The sequence below is a fragment of the Pseudopipra pipra genome, chromosome 6 (assembly GCF_036250125.1).
Source record: "Pseudopipra pipra isolate bDixPip1 chromosome 6, bDixPip1.hap1, whole genome shotgun sequence".
NCBI classification, from domain to species: domain Eukaryota; kingdom Metazoa; phylum Chordata; class Aves; order Passeriformes; family Pipridae; genus Pseudopipra; species Pseudopipra pipra.
In genome coordinates, this window is record NC_087554.1 from 1,263,005 (window position 1) to 1,284,040 (window position 21,036).

Consider the following 21,036-nt stretch of genomic DNA (forward strand, 5'->3'; position numbering starts at 1 on the left):
CACCTTGTTTTTGGAATAAAGTCCTTCATTGCCTACCTGATTCCAGACATGCCCAAAGACTTGTGCGACAGAATGAGGAGAGAGAAATACTTAGTCCAGGAAATGATGTATGAGGCTGAACTGGAGCATTTGCAAAGAGAAAGGAAAAAGAACGGGAAACAGTATCACCATGAATGGCCTTAGTCACTACTGTGCTGCAACAAAAACACTGTTTGAAATGGAAGAGTGCGGTTACAAAACGAAGTCAGAGTCGGGCGTCGGCGTGTGAGATCCTCTCGTGGTGTACATATGTTCTTGCTGGGCAGTGCAGTTGCAGACTTTGGTGGGCACTGGCAAACAAATGTTTCCAACGATGGCAATGAAAAGCCTTACCTGTATCTGGTCCGTGGTGAGCTCCGAGGAGAACTGGCACTCAGGAACGTGCAGTCAGCCTAAAAGCTTGGACACTGGTTTGAAAAAAAGGCCAGGAACGTTCATGCTGTTCGTGAAGGTACAGCATGAACCTTCAGCATAATGAAATTGTGAATTACCAGCGCAATGAAAACAAAAAAATTACCTGTGAACTTAAAGAGTAAGGGCATGACTAAAACCAACTTATATGATATCCACTACTTCTACAGCTTCTGATTGCTCAGTTCCATCTGTAATGCCTCTAAAGAAAAGAGCAATTGTTGCCTTTGTGGCCATAACTTGATCTTTCAGGCTTACTGTTTTGTCAGGTTTGTCCTAGTCTCTTGCTGAGATTGTGGATGTGGTCCTACCCTAAAAAAAGGGGTCTGTGGCTGCTTAATATATATACTATGCAGTTTAAGATTTGCACATCAGTGTCATTAATTTATCCTTCTAGTTGCAAACCAAAAATTCCAAATTCAAAAAGAAAACAGCAGCACTAGCAGAATGCATCACATTGCCCACGTTGCAGCTCTGTTTGAAAATGACACAGCTGTTGAGTTGTCTTTCCACCTGTGTGTGTGGAAAGGCCACCTCCACACGCTTCCAGGATGAAAGAACTGTCATTTTCCTGCTCTGATGTAGCATGCAGGTATCTGTGTTACTGTTCCTTTTGGCCTGTCTGGGCAATGATTCCATGACTTCACAAAATGCTAACTTGAAAAATTCCCATGCTGTGCAAATTACTTAGTCTTCAAAATACAATTAACTTTTTTATAGTATGCAAGCTTCTGCAGATATATATCAGATGTACAGTATAACATCGTGACTTGCTTGTTCAGGGAAGGAGAAACAGTTTATAACAATGCTCTTCTTACTGTAGTAGTAAATGTTCCAGTAACATACACTTCTTTTATTGGCCTAAATATATCAAAACATGGGAGATAGATACAGGCAAATATATATACAGATTGTACATAAATGCATACACATACAGTGGTTACTTTTATTATTATTATTATTACTATTATTATTATTATTACTATGCCTTCTTACAGTTTGGGGGGGCTTTTTGCATAAAATCACTATAAAAAGTAGATGTTCATGTAAGAATCAAATTTCAGTTTTTATGTGCAAACAGCATACTGCAGTGTTGTTTGTGGTTATAGTCAAATTTTGGTGATGAAATTGTCTATTACTAGCATTTCATAATAGGGGAAAGCACTTAAACAGTTTAAACAAGTTTGCAGGGATGCCTTGCAGAGAAGGGTGTGGAGACCCAGAGTTACAATCTTATATTTCTCTTGTACAATTTTAAATAATGTTTCTCTGTATTGGATGAGAAAATTTTAAAAAAACAAAGGGTCACAAAGCACAGTAACTATAAAGGCTGCAAATTTTAACATTATTTTTAGGGATAAAGTTGCAGCAAAATCACTGCTGACAGATATGAAAAGACCTGAATTTTTACTATTTACAATACCCTATTGAACTAAAAAGTGTGATTCCAATATTCACTTGCATCTATTAGCACAATAATTTTATTTTATTCTAATAAAATTAATTTCAAGAATCAAGACCCATCAGAGTGGGTAAATAGAATCTATTTTATCCAGAGGACCTAGCATCAGACTTTAAAGTTCTTTAATTGTTTCACCATATTAATGAGATTTCTTAGTTAATTCCTGCTCTCTGTGACCAGACAAGGCAACTATAGGAGTACCTACAGTATTGCATAACAGGAGGAAAGAAATTTGAAGATCTGTTCCAATCAGATATATTACTCACTCATTCTGTGATGAAGGGCTCCGTTTCCCATGTTTTGGAAAGGCTGTTTTGTTTATTCATATTCTGGATTATGTGTTAAATTCCTCAGGAGTCATTATCAGAAAAAAATGAGTGCACTCTCCTCGGTGCTTACAGAATCACAGCATTTGATTTGATGGATTGTCTCTCTGTTTCATTCTGTGGATTATCAAGCACAGTTTGACAGCATTAACCCTGTGTCAGAGTTTTTGTTTCTGTGCCACATAGTGATCGTACTTCAGTTCTTCATAGGGTCACAGATGAGCTCTTTTTAATGTTTTCTCTAAAAACAAAATGCCTTGGCTGGCCCAAGGGATAAAGATATAGGGTAAAATCAGGCAAAAATCAGAAATATTGATTATTTTGTACTTTCCTGTTTCTGGCACCTGTCAATAGTGCCAATTCCAATTGCCAAATTCCAATTTGCCAATAGGCAAATTCCAATTGGACTTAAAAAAAAACATGTAAAAAAGAAAATCTTTTTGTATTTGAGATTTAAATATATATGCTATTAATTATTTTCAACACTGGTATATAGGAGTCTACTAAAGGCAAGTATGTAGATCTGACATGGTGCATTTTATGCACTGGAAAAGCACAAGAAGTTTGGAGAAACACTCTGTGTGTCCTTTTCTTTTGGAGGATGTCAGCAATGTGTAAAAGTCTTGCCACTATCTAGCCATTTGCTTAAGCTGAGAAACCTTTTTGCTAGACTTCATTTAGTATACTGTTTTCATTGACTGCACGTTATTTTCCTAAAGTATAAGGCACACACTGTCCTCAGGAATAATGTATTTTTTGAATGGTGAATGATCTTTTCATATTCTAAATATTGTCTTTTCAAACAAATGACTGGTATGACTAGACTGCATGTAGGCTGCATTTGTGAAATCTGACAAAGCTTTAGAACCTCAATTTGTGCAAAGATGCTTTAGATCGTTGCAGATCTAATCTGTGACAACTTTGCTCTATGCATGCACCCTTGGAGAGACTGCATGAGCAACTAGATATTTTTATGTATAAAGGATTAGTCAAAATGTCTTAATTATTCCTAACCAAATTCTGCGTCTTCGTTCAGACAAAAGAAATTTCCATTTCAGAAATGGCAAAAAGTCCAGATACGTGATACACATCTCATTTCTTATGACTTTTTATTCTAAATTTGCGCTTAATATGTGAGATCTGAATTTTGGTGAATAAAAAAAAGGGAAAATAAGAATTCTGTTTCATTAGCCATCCTAATAATAGCTCAAAGTCTGTCTCCGTGTAGAGGGAGGCAGTAAGAGCTCAGCATTCACAACTGAGTGCTAACAGTTGTGAGCCTGAATGTTGAGCCCAGGCTCACACAGCACAGTGGTTGAGCATCCTGATGGAGTACTAGTGTTTGGAAACAAGGTAAAACTCATCAAAGCCTTCAGCAAAGCCTTTGAAACTGTCTACTTCAGCACTCTCCTGGAGAAGCTGGCAGCCCATGGCTTGATCAGGTGCAGTCTTTGCTGGGTTAAAAAGTGGCTGGATGGCCGTGCCCAGGGAGTGGTGTTGCATCCAGTTGTTGGCTGGTCACTGGAGGGGCTCCCCAGGGCTCAGTGTTGGGGCCAGTCCTGTTTAATACCTTTATCAGTGGACAAAGGAATCAAGTGCACTTGCAGTAAGTCTGCAGACAACACTAAGTTGGGTGGGACTGTTGATGTGGTGGAGGGTAGGAAGGCTCTGCAGAGGGATCTGGACAGACTGGATCGATGGGCCAAGGCCAACTGTATGAGGTTCAACACAGCAAAGTGCCGAGTCCAGCACTTGGGTCACAACAACCCCCTGCAGTGCTACAGGCTGGGGACAGAGTGGCTGAAAAAGGACCTGGGGGTGCTGGTCAACAGCAGCTGAACGTGAGCCAGCAGTGTGGCCAGGAAGGCCAGGGGAATCCTGGCCTTTATCAGGGATAGTGTGGCCAGCAGGACCAGGGAAGTGATTGTCCCCCTGTACTCAGCGCTGGTGAGGCCACCCCTGGAGTTCTGTGTCCAGCTCTGGGCCCCTCAGTTCAGGAAGGACATTGAGGGGCTGGAGCAGGTCCAGAGAAGGGCAACTAGGCTGGTGAAGGGTTTAGAGATTAAGTCATATGAGGAGCAGCTGAGGGAGCTGGGGCTGTTTAGTGTGGAGAAGAGAAGGCTCAGGATAGACCTTATCACTCTCTACAACTCCCCGAAAAGATGTTGTAGGAAAACGAGGTTTGGCCTCTTCTCCAGTTAACTGGTGACAGGAGAGATGACATAGCCTCAGGCTGCACCAGAGGAGGTTCAGGTTGGACATCAGGAAGAATTTTTTCATTGAAAGCATTGGAATGGGCTACCCAGGGAGGTGGTTAAGTCCCCATCCCTGGAAGTGTTCAAGAAACAACGGGACATGGCACTTCGTGCTGTGGTTTAGTTGTGGTGGTGATGGTCGGTCAAAAATTAGAACTTGATGATCTTGGAGGTCTTTTCCAACCCTGATGATTCTATGATTCAATGGCTATTTCTGTTATCTTTCTTTCCTACCCCTTTTTGCTAAAGGATTTATAGGGAAAATTTCGATGAACATTGAAGTTAGTATTGATGATGACAAGGCTAAAGTTTCAGTAGTGGTGATGGAGGTTAAGGGGGTTTTTGTTACATGTTTCTTAGAAAGTCCATGTGTTTCTTGCTACAAAATACACATCAGCTGTAGCTATGTCCTTTTCCAACAACGACTTGTCATAAAATGGGTTCTGAGAAACAGTTTGGCTCAATTGTGTCCTATGGAAAGCTCAAAAGGAAAATACCTAGAGACACTAGTGAAAATAGGTTAATAGGTAAATACCTTAATGCAAAAATTTATAAATTTCCAGAAGTTTCCTTCATAGAAAGCTCTGCAGAAGGAAAAATATCTTGGGAAACACAGTTTTAGGGTGAAAGGCAAGAATTTTTGTGATACTTTATTCTTAATGTGCCATTAAGATGATCAGTCTAATAATGTACACAGTGCACATCTGCTGTTTCCTTGCTGCATCTTCTTCCACTGCAGACTCCAATTGGGAGTGTTACCAGAGAGAATTTCTGGAGCCATGGGATCCAGTGGAGTTACCTGCAAAGCCCTACATGGCACTGTGGGACTTTGTAATCTTTTGCATTATGCCACAGTTCATTAAGAGACAAATTAGCACATGCATATTTCGAAGCATCATCTCATTTTGGTTAATTGAAGCCCATCCATGTCCATAAATTGAATGGGCAATTGCCATACCAATAAAACTCACTTTATAGAAACAGCTACCTATGAATGCAATAAAGATAATGGAAAATAAAATAAAAATCACATTTTCTATTAAGTTTCTATTAAGAAAAGGGACAGAGATAAAAATAGTGGTATCAGCAATCACTTACAACACAGTAGTACTTCCAGAATAATTTTATTTTTTTGTAGTCCTCATAAAGTGCTGATGTTGCTTATTTTGGGGCAAAGGTTGAAACAAATATAAGGCCAGCCTTTCATAATAGTGTTTATTTGGTGTTAAGGCTAACACTAGAATTCAAACAGAACTCCACATCTAGGCAGACCTTTTATTTTGTTGCGAAGCATATTTTGTCTACCTAAAATGCATACGGTGACACTTTTTGAAAGTGTTTAAGTGAATTGCAAACTTAAGTTCCTGTAGTGGAAAATTTAGCAGCTTAAAAAGTTCCTTAAGTGTGTTCATACTCAACCTTATGCTTGCAATGCCCATGTTCTTCTGGGGTAAAATACAACAACCAGCATGTGGAGGCAGGCTGAGGATAGGCAGAGGAAGCAAAGGGATCATCTTCACTTCAGCAGGTTTTGCTCCAGAATTGCAACAGGCTCTGAAAAACAAGGATTTGAGCATGGAGTGTTGGGTCAGCCCTCCTGATCTTTCTCCTTTTCTCCTCTGGCTCATTCTTTACTTACCCTCGGTGATTTATTACACGCTGCCTTCTGTCTGACAGTCCAATTTCCAGGGCAATTCTGTGACTGCAGATTTATTTACGGGCTGGTTTTGGATGTTCTTTACTGAGAAGCCAAAGCGGGAAGTGCACAAGTACTAGTTTGTCTGGTGCTTCTCACAAATCAGTACGCGTTGGACGAAGCAGTGCTGGGCAGCACGAGGTGCCTGCAGGTGTAACTGTTTCTGGATCTGTCCTTTCAGTCCCTTCCCCAAGCACCACACTTGGTTCTCCCTGTGTCCCTTCCTACACACACGCACGCACAATCCTAAATACTCGCCACAATCTTATAATTTTTAAATTTATAGAACAGCCTAATATTGACAATGTTTGTCTGATATTGCCACTGCAATCACATTTGCCAGAAATTTGGATTGACATGATTTTGGCATAACCATGATAGCACAATGTTACCACAACAGCACAAAGTTCTAATGGCACAACAAGAAACTGTGGAGAAATCACTTTGCTATTCCATGTTATATGGGATCTTTTTAAATCCAGGACTTCGGTTTAGTCTTGAAATGCTAATGGTGTATTCCCTCCTCACTGCACTGGAAGTTACCTTGTTTTGGTTCTGTTGGCTCATTCTAACTTCTTGATATAACCTCTGTAATGTTAGATGTTCTTTGTAGTTTGCATTCTAATTGACTTGAGCTACTTAGTAGAATGCTACTGGGTGAGAAATCAGGATTAAACTCAATAGAGTCTAAAGATAATGAGATTCTAACTGCTGAGAACATGACAATTTTTCTGTTAATAATGGAAAAAATTCAGATCACATTTTTATTTTGTGTTCTATTTAAATGACTCAGAGTTTTGTATTGAAAAATCTTCCAAACTGTTGGCTCTAATTTTTACCTAGAGTAGTATCAGTGAAATTTCAGTTCTTGGAAATAATCTCATGTAAAATCTAACTGAATAAGATAGTTCAGTCATTTTTTACTCTGATAGTCCTGGCTAACTTGCAATATCATGATCGTACAAGATTTCTTAAAATGTGTATATATTTGAAATTTATGTAATATTTAAATACAACTTCATTTCTAAGTAAGGAGTAAAAATAAAATTTCAGCTATTTTTTCTATTCGTAAATCCACACTTTGTAAGGAATATTTAAAATAAGTTTACAGTACCATAGAGCGTTTCAGACAAATTCACTTTTCTGTGCAAAACCTTGAAGTTCCTCTGGCGTGTCAGCTTTCGGTTTCTTTTTAATATCACTTTTACAAGCCAGTATGTACCCCAGAACTAAAAGAATTCACTGAGGAAAAAGTTGTAGATCTGATTAACTACTGTAAGACACTTTTGGCATAAGTTTGTCTTTGAGATGCTGTTTACTTTATCAAGGTTTACATGTACAAATGCAACTACTTACTGTATCATACACATTTGAATATTGCATTTTTTTCAGTAATAAACTTGGATATCTTTGAAAGCGGCTTTGATCTTTATTATTCCAAATATTCAAAGTTAATTTAAAAAAAATCGTATACTTAAAAATTATGAGTGCTAATGAGCCTTCAAACCATACTATTGCAAGGAAGTAATTTCAGGGTTGGCTCGGGCACTTATAGCAATTAAATACTCAATTACTTTGATCTCAAGGCACAGATAGAATCAGTTTTCAAATTTTTAGCCATCTATGATCTCCTGCTTTCACCAGTGACTAACAAGTTCTTAAATTTAAGCTCCTTTAGAATTTACCTGTTCTAATTCTCAGTTTTTCAACCAAAGTGGACAGGCTAGCTCTTCCCTGGAAGGGTCAGTGGCTCAGGATATAAAGGAAATGAGAAGATAACTGTAAAAAATACTGACATGAATACTTGATCAGAATGGTAATTTCTCTGAATTCCAGTCTTGCTAGGACTTATTCTTAAATCTTGCTAAAAGACTGAATAATGAACTACTGGTTAACAATTCTAGCCATCATTTGTAAGTGCACATGTTGGACTTATTAAACCCTGTGCCTGGCTCCATTACAAATACAGAAAACACTTGGGCTTAATGAGCAGCTTTAGCCGAAACAAAACTAATTTGTAAATATGAAGAAAAATTTTTCATGATATTTCTTCAACAGCATTTGGAGAGAATGAAATTCTAGCCGACATAAATCACGGTTTTTGACAATAAATGGAAGAATTAAGATTCTCTTTTGTGGCAAACAACTTGAAAATATACTAAGTCTGTAGTGAATCCAATGTTGCTAAACTTGTGAAATGCATGCAGAACATAATAATACTGCACTGAGCAAGTGCCTTAAGTATTCAGAGCAGACTTTGTTATCTTCACAGTTACAGGTCGTCGAATCAGATATCCTCCAGCTACCAGTAGAGAGGGTTTTATCCTCCTCCATCTGACTATATAGCTTCATATTGGTGTTTGGAAACACTTCTACTCAGGAATTATTTTATGCCCTTATGCATGATAGTTAGGCTTTCTTAATACAACCTAGTCAATCATGTGTGTGTGGCCATGAGATGTAAATGATGTGTGAGGAGGCTTTCTGTGATACCTGGGAATAGGATTAACCTGACCCCCCTCCTCTCCCTCCATCAGAGGGCAATTCACAGTCTCACCTTAGTGAGAGACTTCAGAAACTTTCTCCAAAGTCTTATTTTATCTCAAATTCACCTTTGCACATTTGCCCTCAATGAAAGGTTACTGAACAGAGCATGTGATATAGATGTAGTGCAGCTGCTTCAAGGAGGGAGCTCCCACAACCAGATTTATTAAACGTTTCTTCCAAAACAGCAGCACTTCCAAAATCCCATTATCCGATCATTTCCCAGGTCTGCCAAGAAATTAATAAATAAAAATCTGGCCTTTATTGCTCTAGAGAGCAATTGTTCCCTCTTGGTCACCTACAAGCCAGTAAATGCAATAAAAAAAGTTCGTAATTTCTGAAGCTGGAGAACTAAAGTTGGGTTAAATGTCCCCTGTCCCTCGCCTTCTAGAGGCGAGATTCTCTGCTCATATTTGTGTAGGATTTTTCCTCGGGATTGTAACCAGAGATCTGGCAATGGGTTTCTTTGTTGATACTATTCTTGAAGGCTTTATTTGCAGTAACTTTAGGCAGTTTTTTCTCAAAGTCAATCTGAAAAAAAAGAAAGAAAATGCCCCTGTAGTTTGAAGCCTGTATTCACTGCTTTTTTTTCCCTTTGATTGAAGGAAAATTGTTAGAACAGTGCAAGAAGACAAGATATTCGTTCTGTATGCCTTTTTAACGAGCTACAAAGACTCGAGACACCTGAAGAACAGCCAGTGCTGTTGCTGCGGAGGAGGAGGAGGTGAAGATGGGAAGGAGCAGCCCAGGTGCTGATGGTTGGAGCCCTACCTGGTTGCTACTCTTTGGTGCTGCTCTGGAGAGGAGAAGCCCCAGAGGCTCCGAAGGTGGAGCTGGCAGCAACAAGAAGTCATATAAGTGCTTAAGTCTTCCCCTCTGTGCTCGGAGGAGGTGATAGCTTGGTGAACTCCTCTCTATGGTTTAAAGTGCGGTTTTGTCCCCGCTTGGCTGCTGGAGCAGGGAGGGCAGGGAGAGGGAGGTCAGACCCCATTTCATGGGCTGTTTGTCTCTGGAGAACCTGGGTCCCCATGTGTGATGCAAACAGGAAAAATAAGTAACTTATTACTGACCAGGCTTTGGCTGATCTCATTTCCAGTCTGCAGTGCCTAAGCAGCACCCTTTTTGTAAGTTCAAAAGCGATTGCTGGGAGCTGTTTGGTTCTCTGCTTAGCACATGCCCTCGTGTAGGTACCTGCACGTGTTCCTGCTGCTCCCGGGCCACAGCAGGGCTGAGCTGGTTGGTTCAGGTACTCACCTCCAGGCTGTCGTGCTGCACGCCACACCAGAGGAGAGTTTTGAGTCTTTCAGACCAAAAGAAAAGCAGGTTGCAGACTGGCTTAATTAACACTGGTGGGATATCTTCTCCTTTAGTAGGTCCTGAAAATAAATAAATAAATAATGATACATGAGTCTATAGTTAGGTATGAGCCTTGGGAGCCTCAGACTGTGAGGTGGGGGAGCAGGATCAGAGCCTGCTGCCCTCTCCTCCTGGGTCTGTGTCTCACAGGCCGGATTTTTAAAAGCTTTTTTAACAGCTGAGTCAGATTCTTGTGCAAAAGCATATTTGTTTTATATAAATATATATATTTATATGTTTATATAGAACACCCACCTGTTATGTAGCTTATCAACAACCCTATGATGGCACATCCCAGGCAGCCAATGGCACTGAAGTACAGGTAGGACAGGGAGTACCAGGTGTCTGCCAGCAAAGGCCTGTGAAGAGGTGACAAAAGCAGCTCGTGACAGGCAACGAGTGTATTTAAGTTGTCTCCTGGCTGTGCCAGCAAAATGCAGCTCATACTGCAGTTACTCTGCGTGCCCAGCCTGCTCCCTGCTGGGGCTGTACTCTGTGCCAAAATGCAGGCTTAGGTGGTAGCTATACCTCTCTGGAGCTGCCGTGGGAGCTGCTGTCGTCAGCGACGCGGTGCCGTTCGCCAGCGTGCAGTTGAGGGTCAACAGTTGCAGAGGGATGGACTTCGTTGGTGGTGCAGGGTAAATGAAAGAGCCAGTACCAGCCCAAAAAGCCAAGGTGATCCCAGCTAAGAGGCCTCCAAGAGCACCCTTGGCAAGTGTAGAAAGATGCTGTTAAAGGTGATTCGCCAAAAGTGCTTTTCTGTGAACATGAGTTAGGCAGGAGTAGGTGATGGTGGTTTAATCTGTGTCAGTGTAAATAAATTCTGTTCTCTTGACCAAGGAACAAAATGTGGAGGTTTAATGCCCTCTAGGTATAAAAGTTGAAGCAAAACTGTGATCAGAGCTGTGATACAGATTTTAGTTTTACTTCTGGTAACCGTGATGGGAGTGCTGATGGGGCACTATGGAATGAGTTCATGTTGTGTTTTGAGTGAGATAGCAAAGGCAGAGCAACTGACACAATTCTTTGTGTCCCAAGGCTGAGGTGAGTGCTGAATATTTTTTTTCTTCTTAGTGAAACTTAAAACCAAAAATAATTAAAAAAACTCCCTCATGTGGATCTAATCACCAATTATTCCACAGCTGAGTAGACTTAAATTGAAAAAGATAAATTCAGACAGGGAAAAGGCACAACTAAACAGATCTTAGATCCTCAGGCTCTAAATCTGAAGAGCAGCCCAGATTAAAAACCCAAACAATTTTCAAGATGGAGTTTTAACCAAACAACACCAAGAGATTTTCTTTTAGATCAGGATTTTTTTTAACCTTACCTTCCAGTTAGCACAAGGAAACACAATTCCCAGTGTAAATAATCCCAGCATGGGCCCCCCACACATCCCGTGGATGGAGAGGGAAGCCTGTGGGTGCAGAGAAGAGAGGGGAGTTCAGGGCAGCAGCTGAGCAGAGCATGCACAGTTCTGATTTCTATCTGTAATTTTGAGTGGGAAAATGGTGAAGGAGAAGGGATAAGCAGTGATTTCAAGGCACAGTTAAAGAGAATCACACTCAGTAGCATTTCCTAGCAGTGACAAAATTATGAAGGAGTTAGGGGATTTATGATCTTTTTCTTTTTTTCCTAGTTATTCCTCTTATCAGAGGGTCCACTGAAACGGTTTAGGTAATGTAGCAGCCTTCAGAGCTGGCAGCATTATTTGTTCAGTTCACTGCATTTCTGTTCTCTCCTGTTCTGTTCATTGCATTTCTGAAGCAAGAAATACCTGCACGACTCCTCCCATCAGCGACGCTGCTGCAGCCATGGAAGTGCACAGGACGCCGTATAAAACACCTGGAAAAGATCAGGTAATGAGGTTCTCAGTGCTGGACAATAGTGGGGACAGTTTCTAATTCAGTAGTGTCTGAATTAGTAGTGTCTGAATTAGTAGTGTCCCCAGGCAGCATTGGGGGAATTTGCACTTTGGGTTTGATGTTTAGAGTGGACCATTAAGCACCCAGCAGTGTCTTGTGTGAAGTCTTGTTGGGTTTTTGGCTGATTGATTTTTCTTACAAAACAGAGCAATGGCAATGAAATTAATTTAGGAGTTATGCCTCATGTAGAAATATTTCTATTGCCTTTAAATATCACTTTTAAAATAATCTAGTAATGAGTTGAGAAATGATGGTTTTCTTCCTTTGACACCAATTTTAACTTTGTGGTAGGCAGAACTCTCAAGTAAAGCCAACTAAAATGGTCTAGCACACCTTGGTAAAAATTCTAGGTACAGAGTGAAAAAAACTAAGTAGTAAGTGGAAAAACAGAAATGGAGAAGGCTAGAAACAGTTGCAGAGATACTAAAGATATTGGCTTGGCCCTTCCGTGAGGTTTATGAACATTAATAAAATGCTTATGATATTATGGTATTCATAAAAGGGTTATGATATGAATGCAATAATTCTAAAAAGTAACCTAAAAATTCAAGTCACTTTGGATGCTTGCTATGTTGATGATCTGGGTTTTTTAAATTTTTTGTACGTATTTTTTTCTCTGAACAGCTGAATAACCTGCTTATACAGTAACTCTAAGCTTGAATAGAAATTACTTATTGTATTGCTCTAAAAGGATATGCAATACTACTATAGATTAATGTGGTAATAACTACATTGATATTCTTTCTGTGTCATAAAGAGTGTTTTCTAAAATTTTCAGTAGACCAAACTTTTCCAAGGATTTTGAGTAGTTGTTGATGCTAGTCTATGTTTGTTCCAGTACCATACAGTGCTGGTACTTCATGCTGTTGAAGAATCAGGCTGACATTCACCTTGGGAGTTTCTAAAGGGTTGCATTCCTGTGGAGGTTACCAAAGCACAAGTGTTTCTCAGGGAATGTCTTTACACAGTGCCCTTTGCTGCTGAAAAATGGAACCCCTCTAGGGTACCTACATAAGCCTTTGCTGATCCACGTGCTCATCTTCTCAGAGAGGTTTGGGAAACCTTTCTTGACCAAGTCTTCAAAGGTAACAGTTGCTAAAGCATTGATGCTGGCTGCTACAGTGCTGTAGAAAGGGAGAAGGATGGTAAGTAAATAGAAAGCAGTGTAATCTGAAATCCAACTGTATATATAGAGAAATGCTTCCTCTTGTTCAGCACTAATGCTCCTCAAGAACTGTATATTTTGTGGTGTTTTTCATGTGTGCTGCTGTAGCTGGGGAGGTTTCTTTTACCTCTGCAATTGTGGAGGGGTCTGCTTCATGCTGGCATGGAACAAGACAGAAACTCATCCTATTTACAAATCTTAAAGACCTTCAAAATATAGATGTTCCAGAATTAAAACTTTACTCTCTTATGAACTGAAATATGTGCAGTTACCACTAGTGCTACCCTGGTCCTTCATGAATGACCTGGCTTTAAGCTAGGGGAATGAACCCATATTTGGTGAATACAGTCACAGATAGACTTGCTGAGAAGATTTATATCCTGACTGTGATATTGTGGCAGTTAGCTTAGGTAAAGACAATTTCGCCATGAGCAGCTCAGTTTTATTTTGTCTGCATTGATAACATTATTCTAAAACCTATTTGGGATATAAAGATACTGGCGAAGTGGAGATAGACTGTGTCATAAATGTAATCACAGAATCTTTTAGGTTGGAAAAGATCTCTAAGATCATGGAGTCCAACCATTAACCCAGCACTGCCAAGTCCACCACAAACCATTTCCCTAATGTCTACATGTCTTTTAAATACCCCCCTTTTCAAATACCCCCAGGGATGTAATGTAATTCAGTAAAGCACTAGTGCTGCTTCCTAGAATGTTCTAAGAAAAACAGCCGGGCTTTTTGTTAGGGTTTCATGTTTTAACCTCATTCTTCTTAGAAATCATCCTACACAGCTAAAATGTCATTTCAAATTCACAGACCTTAGTGTTCCACTGAATGCACAGGCAACAAACAGTCCCGGGACTCCTGGCATCGAAGAAAAAATGTCCATGACAAAGTAGGGCATGAGCTGGGGTAGAAGGAGCATGAGAGCAACACAAGAAATTAATTAAGGTTTTCCTGGGTAATGGAAGAAAAGTAGCTGTTTCTGGGCATGTTGCTAAATTCTGGCATTATCTCAAATAACATGGTGTCAGATTTTGAGCAAAGGGGATGTCTTTTGGTAAAAATGCCCATTTGGATTAGCACTGCAGAAGCGCCAGAATAGGTATTATTGTAGCCCTGATTTGGCAACCAGCCTGAGTGCTGAAAGGACATAAAGCATTACACAAAATTTAAACTGTCCTGGTATATGCTATATCTGGGCCCAAAGCAGCTCCTAATTACAGTAATGGACATCTGTACCTGATCAGGAGCTGAAATGAAATCAGCAGTCCAAGGGTCACAACTCTTGTAATGAGAATACATCACCAATCCACAAAATACTGCACACGCTAGGACTGTCCAAAGTCCCAATAAATTCAGGTAAAGTGCCCTAGAGCAAAGGCGAGAAACTGTTTAATGCAAAATAACAACAAAACTGTTACAAGTTATTTATTCCAAACCTTTTAGGGAGATGCCTTAATTACAGCTGGTTATCTAATTCAAAGCTGGCTGTATAATTCAAAGCAAGAGTTTAAAAAAACATGGAGAATTACAGCATCATTATGCTATAGGGCAAGGATAATGTTTCCAGGTAACTTTGTACAACTGGAAGAGACCAGTATCCTCTATGCAGAATGGGCTGCACTGAGCACTGGGTCTTCACTCCTGTCCCCTGTAAGAGCTGTTTGAACATCACCTTATGCAAGGTCTCTTGCTAAGGCCAGTTCAGACCTGGGACCCAAAATACTTTCCCAACTTCTTACTAGTGATGTGTCTCACTGGTGTGACTTATAAATGTTTTTCAGACAATGAATTTTCTGCAGGATAAATTCATATAGACACACACAACCTCAAGAAAAATTAGTATGTTTGCAGCCAGCAAAAAGGCTAACTGTTTGAAGAAGGAAAAAAGTAAGAACCTTTATGCTTTAGACATGTGTGCAAGCAATTAGTGCTAGGTGTGTGAAAAAAATCTGGTTGTTTAGTAAAACATGCTACTGCTGAAGTTGATTCTGATTATTTTTATACCGTAGAATTTTAATAAATTATTGATTTTATTTTATTTAGATAATACCTTGTGCTGTAGTGCTCCACAAAATCAATAACCACTTTTAATACAATTTTAACACAATTGCAATAAATACACTTTTACAATTAAGCTGTAGATAGCACAATTTCTGTGTGGGCATCTTTGCCATACTCTGCTTCTGGGGATTAATTTGGCTGACCCCAAATTGATAAACTGCAACAGATAGATAGCTATCTCTTTTTCTTTCTGCATTTACTTAAGTCAATTAGAGCAAGGGGTAGTAAGACTGTCAGAGCAAAATTAGCTTGCTACCACCTAATGGGATCCCAAGTTTTTACTTAGCATAGCTGAGAAACTTAGTGTAATTCCACATCAGTGTGCTTGATGGCAGGAATAGGTTAATGACAGGCAGCTTACAGTTTAGCGTGCTTTTCCGATTTGCAAGAAATGCATCTCTGTATCGTGGACTGATTGACTCCGTAGATCCCTAGCCATGTAAATGTTCCCCCAATAACTATTGTCCAGACGGTGTGTCGTCTCAAAGGATCAGCATCAAAGCTAGAAGAAAGAAAGAAGCAATTTAGTTTGCTTATTTAAACATTTATTAGCAAGAGGTGATTTTTTTCACGATTATCTGGCATGTCCTACCATCTGAATCAGAAATTCTGCACTGGCAATACTGTCCTCCAGCACAGACAACATCTGATGTGTTTAGGTCTGGAAGTTTTATTACTTTTATATTGGAACACATTTTTTTCACATCAGGATAAACAAATATTATTCAGATTCAGTCAGAGGACCAATTAATTAAATCAATCACATTTATGAGGCTGCTTATGCCCAAATATCAGATCTGCATCATATTGAAGCAACAGACCTACAAGCCATCCTGCCTGGAACACTGTCCTCTGCTAGGAACAAGGTCACTTAGCAAACTCTAAAAAAATCCAGCAAACCCTTAATAACACATCATGATGACTTAAATTCCCGTACAGAAATTGCTTCAGCTGCAGTGTTATCTTTTGTACAATGAAATTCCATTACTCAGTAAATCTAACTGGTACAAGCATATCTTTCTGTCTTAAATCTGTCATCTTTGCAGTTCTCCTTATCTTGGTAGGTACAGCAGATAACATTTGACCTTGCTGCTGGATTCTGTCAGTGACTTGCCTTGATTAATGAACTTTTTAGTCAATGCCCCAAACAGCCAAAAGAAGGTCAGATTTCTATGCCAGTGCACCATTGCTAGCTGCTGTGGTGAGTGCATGTAAAACAAAGTGCTAATTTTAAGAAAGAAAATGAAAGATGTATACAGATGGAAGGAATAATTTGGCTTCATTTGTAGCTACACACAAAAAAAACCCCCTGCAGTTCTCCTTCAGTTCAGCAGAGCTTTGATTTCTTGAAAGAGTTAAGCTCTCCTGAGGGCCAACTGCATTGCCAAGAGCTGAAGAAATGAGGAATGGATGTCTCTGAATCACCCAGGTTCACAGAATCACAGAATATGCTGAGTTGCAAGGGACCCACAGGGATCATTGAGTCCAACCCTTAGCCCTGCACAGGACCATCCCCAAGAGTTACACCATGTTTTTGGCTTAGTGAGGGTAGGGTTTCTAAACATTAAATATTCAAAAAGGGGAAGTATTGCACCACTTGTTTCTTACTCGAATATGTTTAGTCGTGATCCTTCATGGGCATCTTCCCAGACTTTGGTTGATCCACCATTCAGACTAGTTCCTCGAATCAAAACCGTCAGAAAGCCAGCCACCATGACAATCATTTGAAATGCATCTGTCCAGACAACAGCTTTTAATCCTCCCTAAAACGAAGAGAAACTGTATGCCCCCAGTCTTCTTTCCTGTTGCTTGAGTACTGCAAAATGTAGAAAGACTCCTTATTTCAACAGCTCACGAGCTGTATGCACAGCACCCAGCAAATCAGGACTCTTTGCATTCTCCTGTGAAGGCTGTATTTTTGCAGGTCGGAAAATTCCACAGCCTAAATAGTTAAATGAGAATACCTGACTTCCAGTTAAATGCTTTTTTTATGCCTTCTTTATATGCATTTGAAGAACGTATCACAGGGCAAAAATTAGGGAGTTCTGACCTGCTCATACATCCTGTCTCACTCCGTGTGTTCTCAGAGCCCACTGGTGCACAGTTAGCCTCACACAGGAAAATAGCCCCAGAAAAGTTTGCCATTCAGCTTTCTTCCATAGCTACTTTCATATTTGATCAAATGTGTACTATAGCAACATAATAAGTGATTTCAAAAAGAGTGGACTGAAATATTGAAAAAATTCATTAGTGGTAATGAGAACAGGAACTAGGTTGTATCCTGAGCCCCAGGACTCTGCTACTTCACTGCCATGTTTATCTATTTTGGAATTTGGAGTCTCATGTTGCTTCCACTCAGAAGCAAAGCTTTCCATGACCTGTTGGTTGTCCTTCCTAGGTTTTACTGCTCTGTTCTTGATCTGGGGTAACACCAGAGGCACATTTTTCATTACAGAGTTTTTCAGCCTATAACTTGTAAAAGATAAGAATCAAGTCTTATCAAAAGATTTAGTATGACAGGGGAAGGTTATCACCTCCTTATCTGGACTCTGCCTCAAGCTGTCTTGTTTAAACCTTGCAACATACAGCAGAGGATTAGACAGGATTTTTTTTTCTCCAAATAGACTTATTTATACCACATAGTGTAGAAGAAATTTATCTCTGTGTGCTCCAACTTTAAACTTCAGTCAGACTGTATGTGGCAGACACCCTTCTGCCATAGTCTGTCATGTTTAAAGGGTGGTTGAATTAACCATTTGTGTTCCATCTGTTCAGTAAGGCCTGTTACATACCAGAGTGCAATAGAAAGTGCAGACAATTCCTGTTGCAGCTACAGAGCCCCAGAGATCAAATCCAGTGACTGCAAAACCAAAGAAAACCAAATCATTAGAGAAATCTGAATAGTAACAGTAGAGCTGTAATCCTTTAGCTTTAGAAGGATAGGAGTAATTATTAATTTTAATCTTTTGTGTCTACTAGGAGCTTTGCTGGATTGTTCAGGTTTCTTAGAACTTCTGGATACTGTTATGCATTGTTGTCCTCTTTCAAATTGGAATTAACTAACTTTCAAGCAAAAGTAACATGTAAGAAGAATACTTGCATAAAGCAAAAGTGTCATTCTGATGGGACACAGCATTATAAGCAATGCTTCCCTTCTGTTCCCCAGACCGGAACTTTTTCTGAGAAACCAAGTTGTTCAGAGAATCCCAAAGAATCCTAAGACAAAAACACCCAACCCCTAAGTAAATTCCATTCCCTGCAACTAGGAACAGTTTGATGCTAAAATGTGCTTCAGTAAAACGAATTTTTTTGTTCCTTTTGCCTCATAAAGTTCCTTTACACAAGACATACAAATTTTGGGTTGGCTGATCTTGAATTCTCTCCCACAAGGCACAGTTTATGAGAGCAAATATATTTTTAAAGGTTCTCTTATTAGCAAAGTTAGTATGGCATAATAAAGAATTTGAACTCTCACATGGAATTCCTTTGCACACCAGAGGAAGGAAGTTTGGTGCTGTATGAGAGGAGGGATTGGACAAACCGGCTGCAACTCAGATGATGAACAATGAAAGCAGCCTCACAATCTCTTCCCAGTCAGTTTGGGTGAAATCAGGATTTGGGTCATTTTGATTCCTTGTGCCCTATGGCAGTAAAATCACTGATCCCACCTGTGGTGATGGGTGCTGTATGCCTAGCTTGCAAACATGATTTGAATAAGTCTGCAGACAGAAAGCAGCACAGCATTGAGCTCCGGCTACATGGAAAGGAGTTACTCCCACGGAAATCGGAACACAGGAGACAGCGAAGGGGGGAGTCAAAGTACAGAACATGGTCTTGGATCATCAGCTTGTACTGTGAACTTTGTCAGGGTGTTGGGAAACTGTTTGCTGCGAACCTCTTCAGGTGGTTACTGAGTGGAAAGGACAGCAGAGCAGCAACAGCGAGGCTCCTGCTAATGTACGGGTGTGAGAGGGGTCTGGGGGGTCAGAAAGGCAGAGATGTGAGGTGGAGGCAAAACCTGCTCACAGAACTTTTGAGGAGAGTTGGGTTTTTGTGTTATTTATCAATTTTCCTCCCTTCATTTACTCTGATTGCCTTGTGGTGTGGTTATTTGGGGTGGCAGTGTAGTGCAGGATGGGAACTCACCTTGGTTGAGTGCCAGTGATGGAGCATAGACCACTATTCCTGTGTAGAGGATCTGAAGGAGAAAAAGTCCATTAAAAAGTCATGTATTTGAATGCTCAGTGATAAGGCTTCTATTTAGAGTGGGGCTCTGAGCAAAACACTGGATCTAGGATGTTCTTTAGGTCTGCCTGTATTGTATATGTCTTTCTGTTTCAGCCCTTACAAAATAAAAATCTTTGGTTTAATTCCTTCCTGAGGGAAGGACAATTACCTGTCTTGATATTACTTATTTCACCTATTACTAAGATGACTAGATGACAAAATATTGTCACCAAATAGAAAGAGAGTATCTGCAGAAAACATGAAGAGTGATACAGAAATAAGTCGCATGGATCTCAGAAATTAAATTTTAATTTTTGCCTTCAATCCTTTCAAGTAACTGACTTAATGCCCTTCACATGTAAGTTCTATCAGAACTCATGGAGAAACAAAACGTAAAGCTCAGTAGCATTCAAATCTATTGCTGAAGGTTTGGAAATTAATAAAATGGAAATCATGCAAAAAGAAATGTCTCCCAATATTCCACAACACAACCATTTTAGCATTCATAGTCCAAGTGAAAAAAACTAAGAAAAAAAGAGTAATTTCATTAAAACATCTCATTCTAAAAAATGTGCCCTCTGAGACTACTCTGTGAAAATCAATGTTGAGTGAAATTAGCATTAAAATGAGTCAATGTTTTCTTACCGTCTGCAGGATGTAGATCAACGTTGCAGCAAGGCGGACAATCTTGTTAAATCTTAACTCCAAATACTAAGAAAAAGAGTAATCTCAGTAAATTGCACATGTAGCATCTGTGACACAGATGCTACTCTTCTGTTTGCCCCAAGTAACACCTTGCCATGCAAGTAAAATCACTGGCAGCTGGCACTGCTGTTACAAGTGATAAGGAGAGCAGGACTGTCCTTACACATAGGGATAATTGCATTTAAGAAGTCTTCTCATCTGTACCATGTACTTGAAGTTCTAGCTGGGTTGCAGTACCTTCTTTGTATCAGGAATAACTGGAAGAGCCCAAGGGCTACAAAGGAGGGAAATTTAAACTTCAAATGAAAGTATGTTCCAACTATACAATGAGGAAACTTAAGCTCATCTCTAGCAGGAATAGCATTGTTTGACTCCAGTACTGGCAAAAGTGGAGGTGGAGCAGATGGTGAAGCAGCAACGTGGAGTTTCCTAGTGCATGAGCTAAGCTGGCTTTCTCACTTGCTCTGCCTCAGCCTAAAGCCAAATCTGCACATCACCAATGTGAAAAGACAAGAGAGGGGATCTTACGGACTTCCAGGTGGATGTAGAGAGGTGTTCCCAACTACCACACAGCTGCAGAGGTGAGCAGATGTCTGGACCCAAAAGCCCAGATTTTAAGCCTGAATCACCACCTGGTATCTCTCTGTGGAGTCTCTGTAAAATCTCTCTGCCCCTGTGACATGCAGCCTGCCCTGGGCTGGGTTTCTCCTTGGGCCATAGTCCCCTATCCCCAGCAGATACCTGGCATGGACTGTACAAGTCTTCTCTCTTTTACAAGTCTCCAGGCTATGCACTATGTATTATTGCCAAAGCATCTTCTTTCTTACTAATTTTGTTTGTGCTTGTCTTGTGTTT

General features: G+C 40.0%; 3 protein-coding genes and 1 long non-coding RNA gene across 6 annotated transcripts in view; 2 read left to right on the top strand and 2 right to left on the bottom strand.

The window, feature by feature from the left end:
• The window catches only part of ANO3 (anoctamin 3), a 157,380-nt gene extending 149,775 nt beyond the window's left edge, over nucleotides 1–7,605 (top strand). For all 3 annotated transcript variants that reach the window (XM_064656952.1, XM_064656954.1, XM_064656953.1), the window contains exon 27: nucleotides 1–7,605. In XM_064656952.1, coding sequence (XP_064513022.1) covers nucleotides 1–183 — 183 coding nt within the window. In that variant the 3' untranslated portion in view covers nucleotides 184–7,605.
• The window catches only part of LOC135416638 (uncharacterized), a 414,600-nt gene that overhangs the window by 229,322 nt on the left and 164,242 nt on the right, over nucleotides 1–21,036 (bottom strand).
• SLC5A12 (solute carrier family 5 member 12) overlaps nucleotides 5,602–21,036 on the bottom strand; it is a 17,203-nt gene continuing 1,768 nt past the window's right edge. Inside the window, exons 2-15 of one of the 2 annotated variants that reach the window (XM_064656957.1) lie at nucleotides 20,122–20,187; nucleotides 19,396–19,447; nucleotides 18,042–18,109; nucleotides 16,858–17,012; nucleotides 15,611–15,751; nucleotides 14,425–14,554; nucleotides 14,001–14,089; nucleotides 13,026–13,138; nucleotides 11,867–11,934; nucleotides 11,420–11,506; nucleotides 10,618–10,796; nucleotides 10,345–10,448; nucleotides 9,988–10,109; nucleotides 5,602–6,047 (exon numbers count right to left, since the gene is read on the bottom strand). In XM_064656957.1, the coding sequence (XP_064513027.1) occupies nucleotides 6,015–6,047; nucleotides 9,988–10,109; nucleotides 10,345–10,448; nucleotides 10,618–10,796; nucleotides 11,420–11,506; nucleotides 11,867–11,934; nucleotides 13,026–13,138; nucleotides 14,001–14,089; nucleotides 14,425–14,554; nucleotides 15,611–15,751; nucleotides 16,858–17,012; nucleotides 18,042–18,109; nucleotides 19,396–19,447; nucleotides 20,122–20,187 (1,407 nt within the window). In that variant the 3' untranslated portion in view covers nucleotides 5,602–6,014. Of the gene's footprint in view, nucleotides 6,048–8,868; nucleotides 9,265–9,987; nucleotides 10,110–10,344; nucleotides 10,449–10,617; nucleotides 10,797–11,419; nucleotides 11,507–11,866; nucleotides 11,935–13,025; nucleotides 13,139–14,000; nucleotides 14,090–14,424; nucleotides 14,555–15,610; nucleotides 15,752–16,857; nucleotides 17,013–18,041; nucleotides 18,110–19,395; nucleotides 19,448–20,121; nucleotides 20,188–21,036 lie in introns of those variants that run through there. The other variant, XM_064656956.1, reaches the window with a different exon arrangement.
• The window catches only part of LOC135415348 (uncharacterized), a 22,747-nt gene continuing 12,238 nt past the window's right edge, over nucleotides 10,528–21,036 (top strand). Inside the window, exons 1-2 of the long non-coding RNA XR_010431095.1 lie at nucleotides 10,528–10,826; nucleotides 11,857–11,948. This is a non-coding gene — a long non-coding RNA (uncharacterized LOC135415348). The remainder of the gene's footprint in view (nucleotides 10,827–11,856; nucleotides 11,949–21,036) is intronic.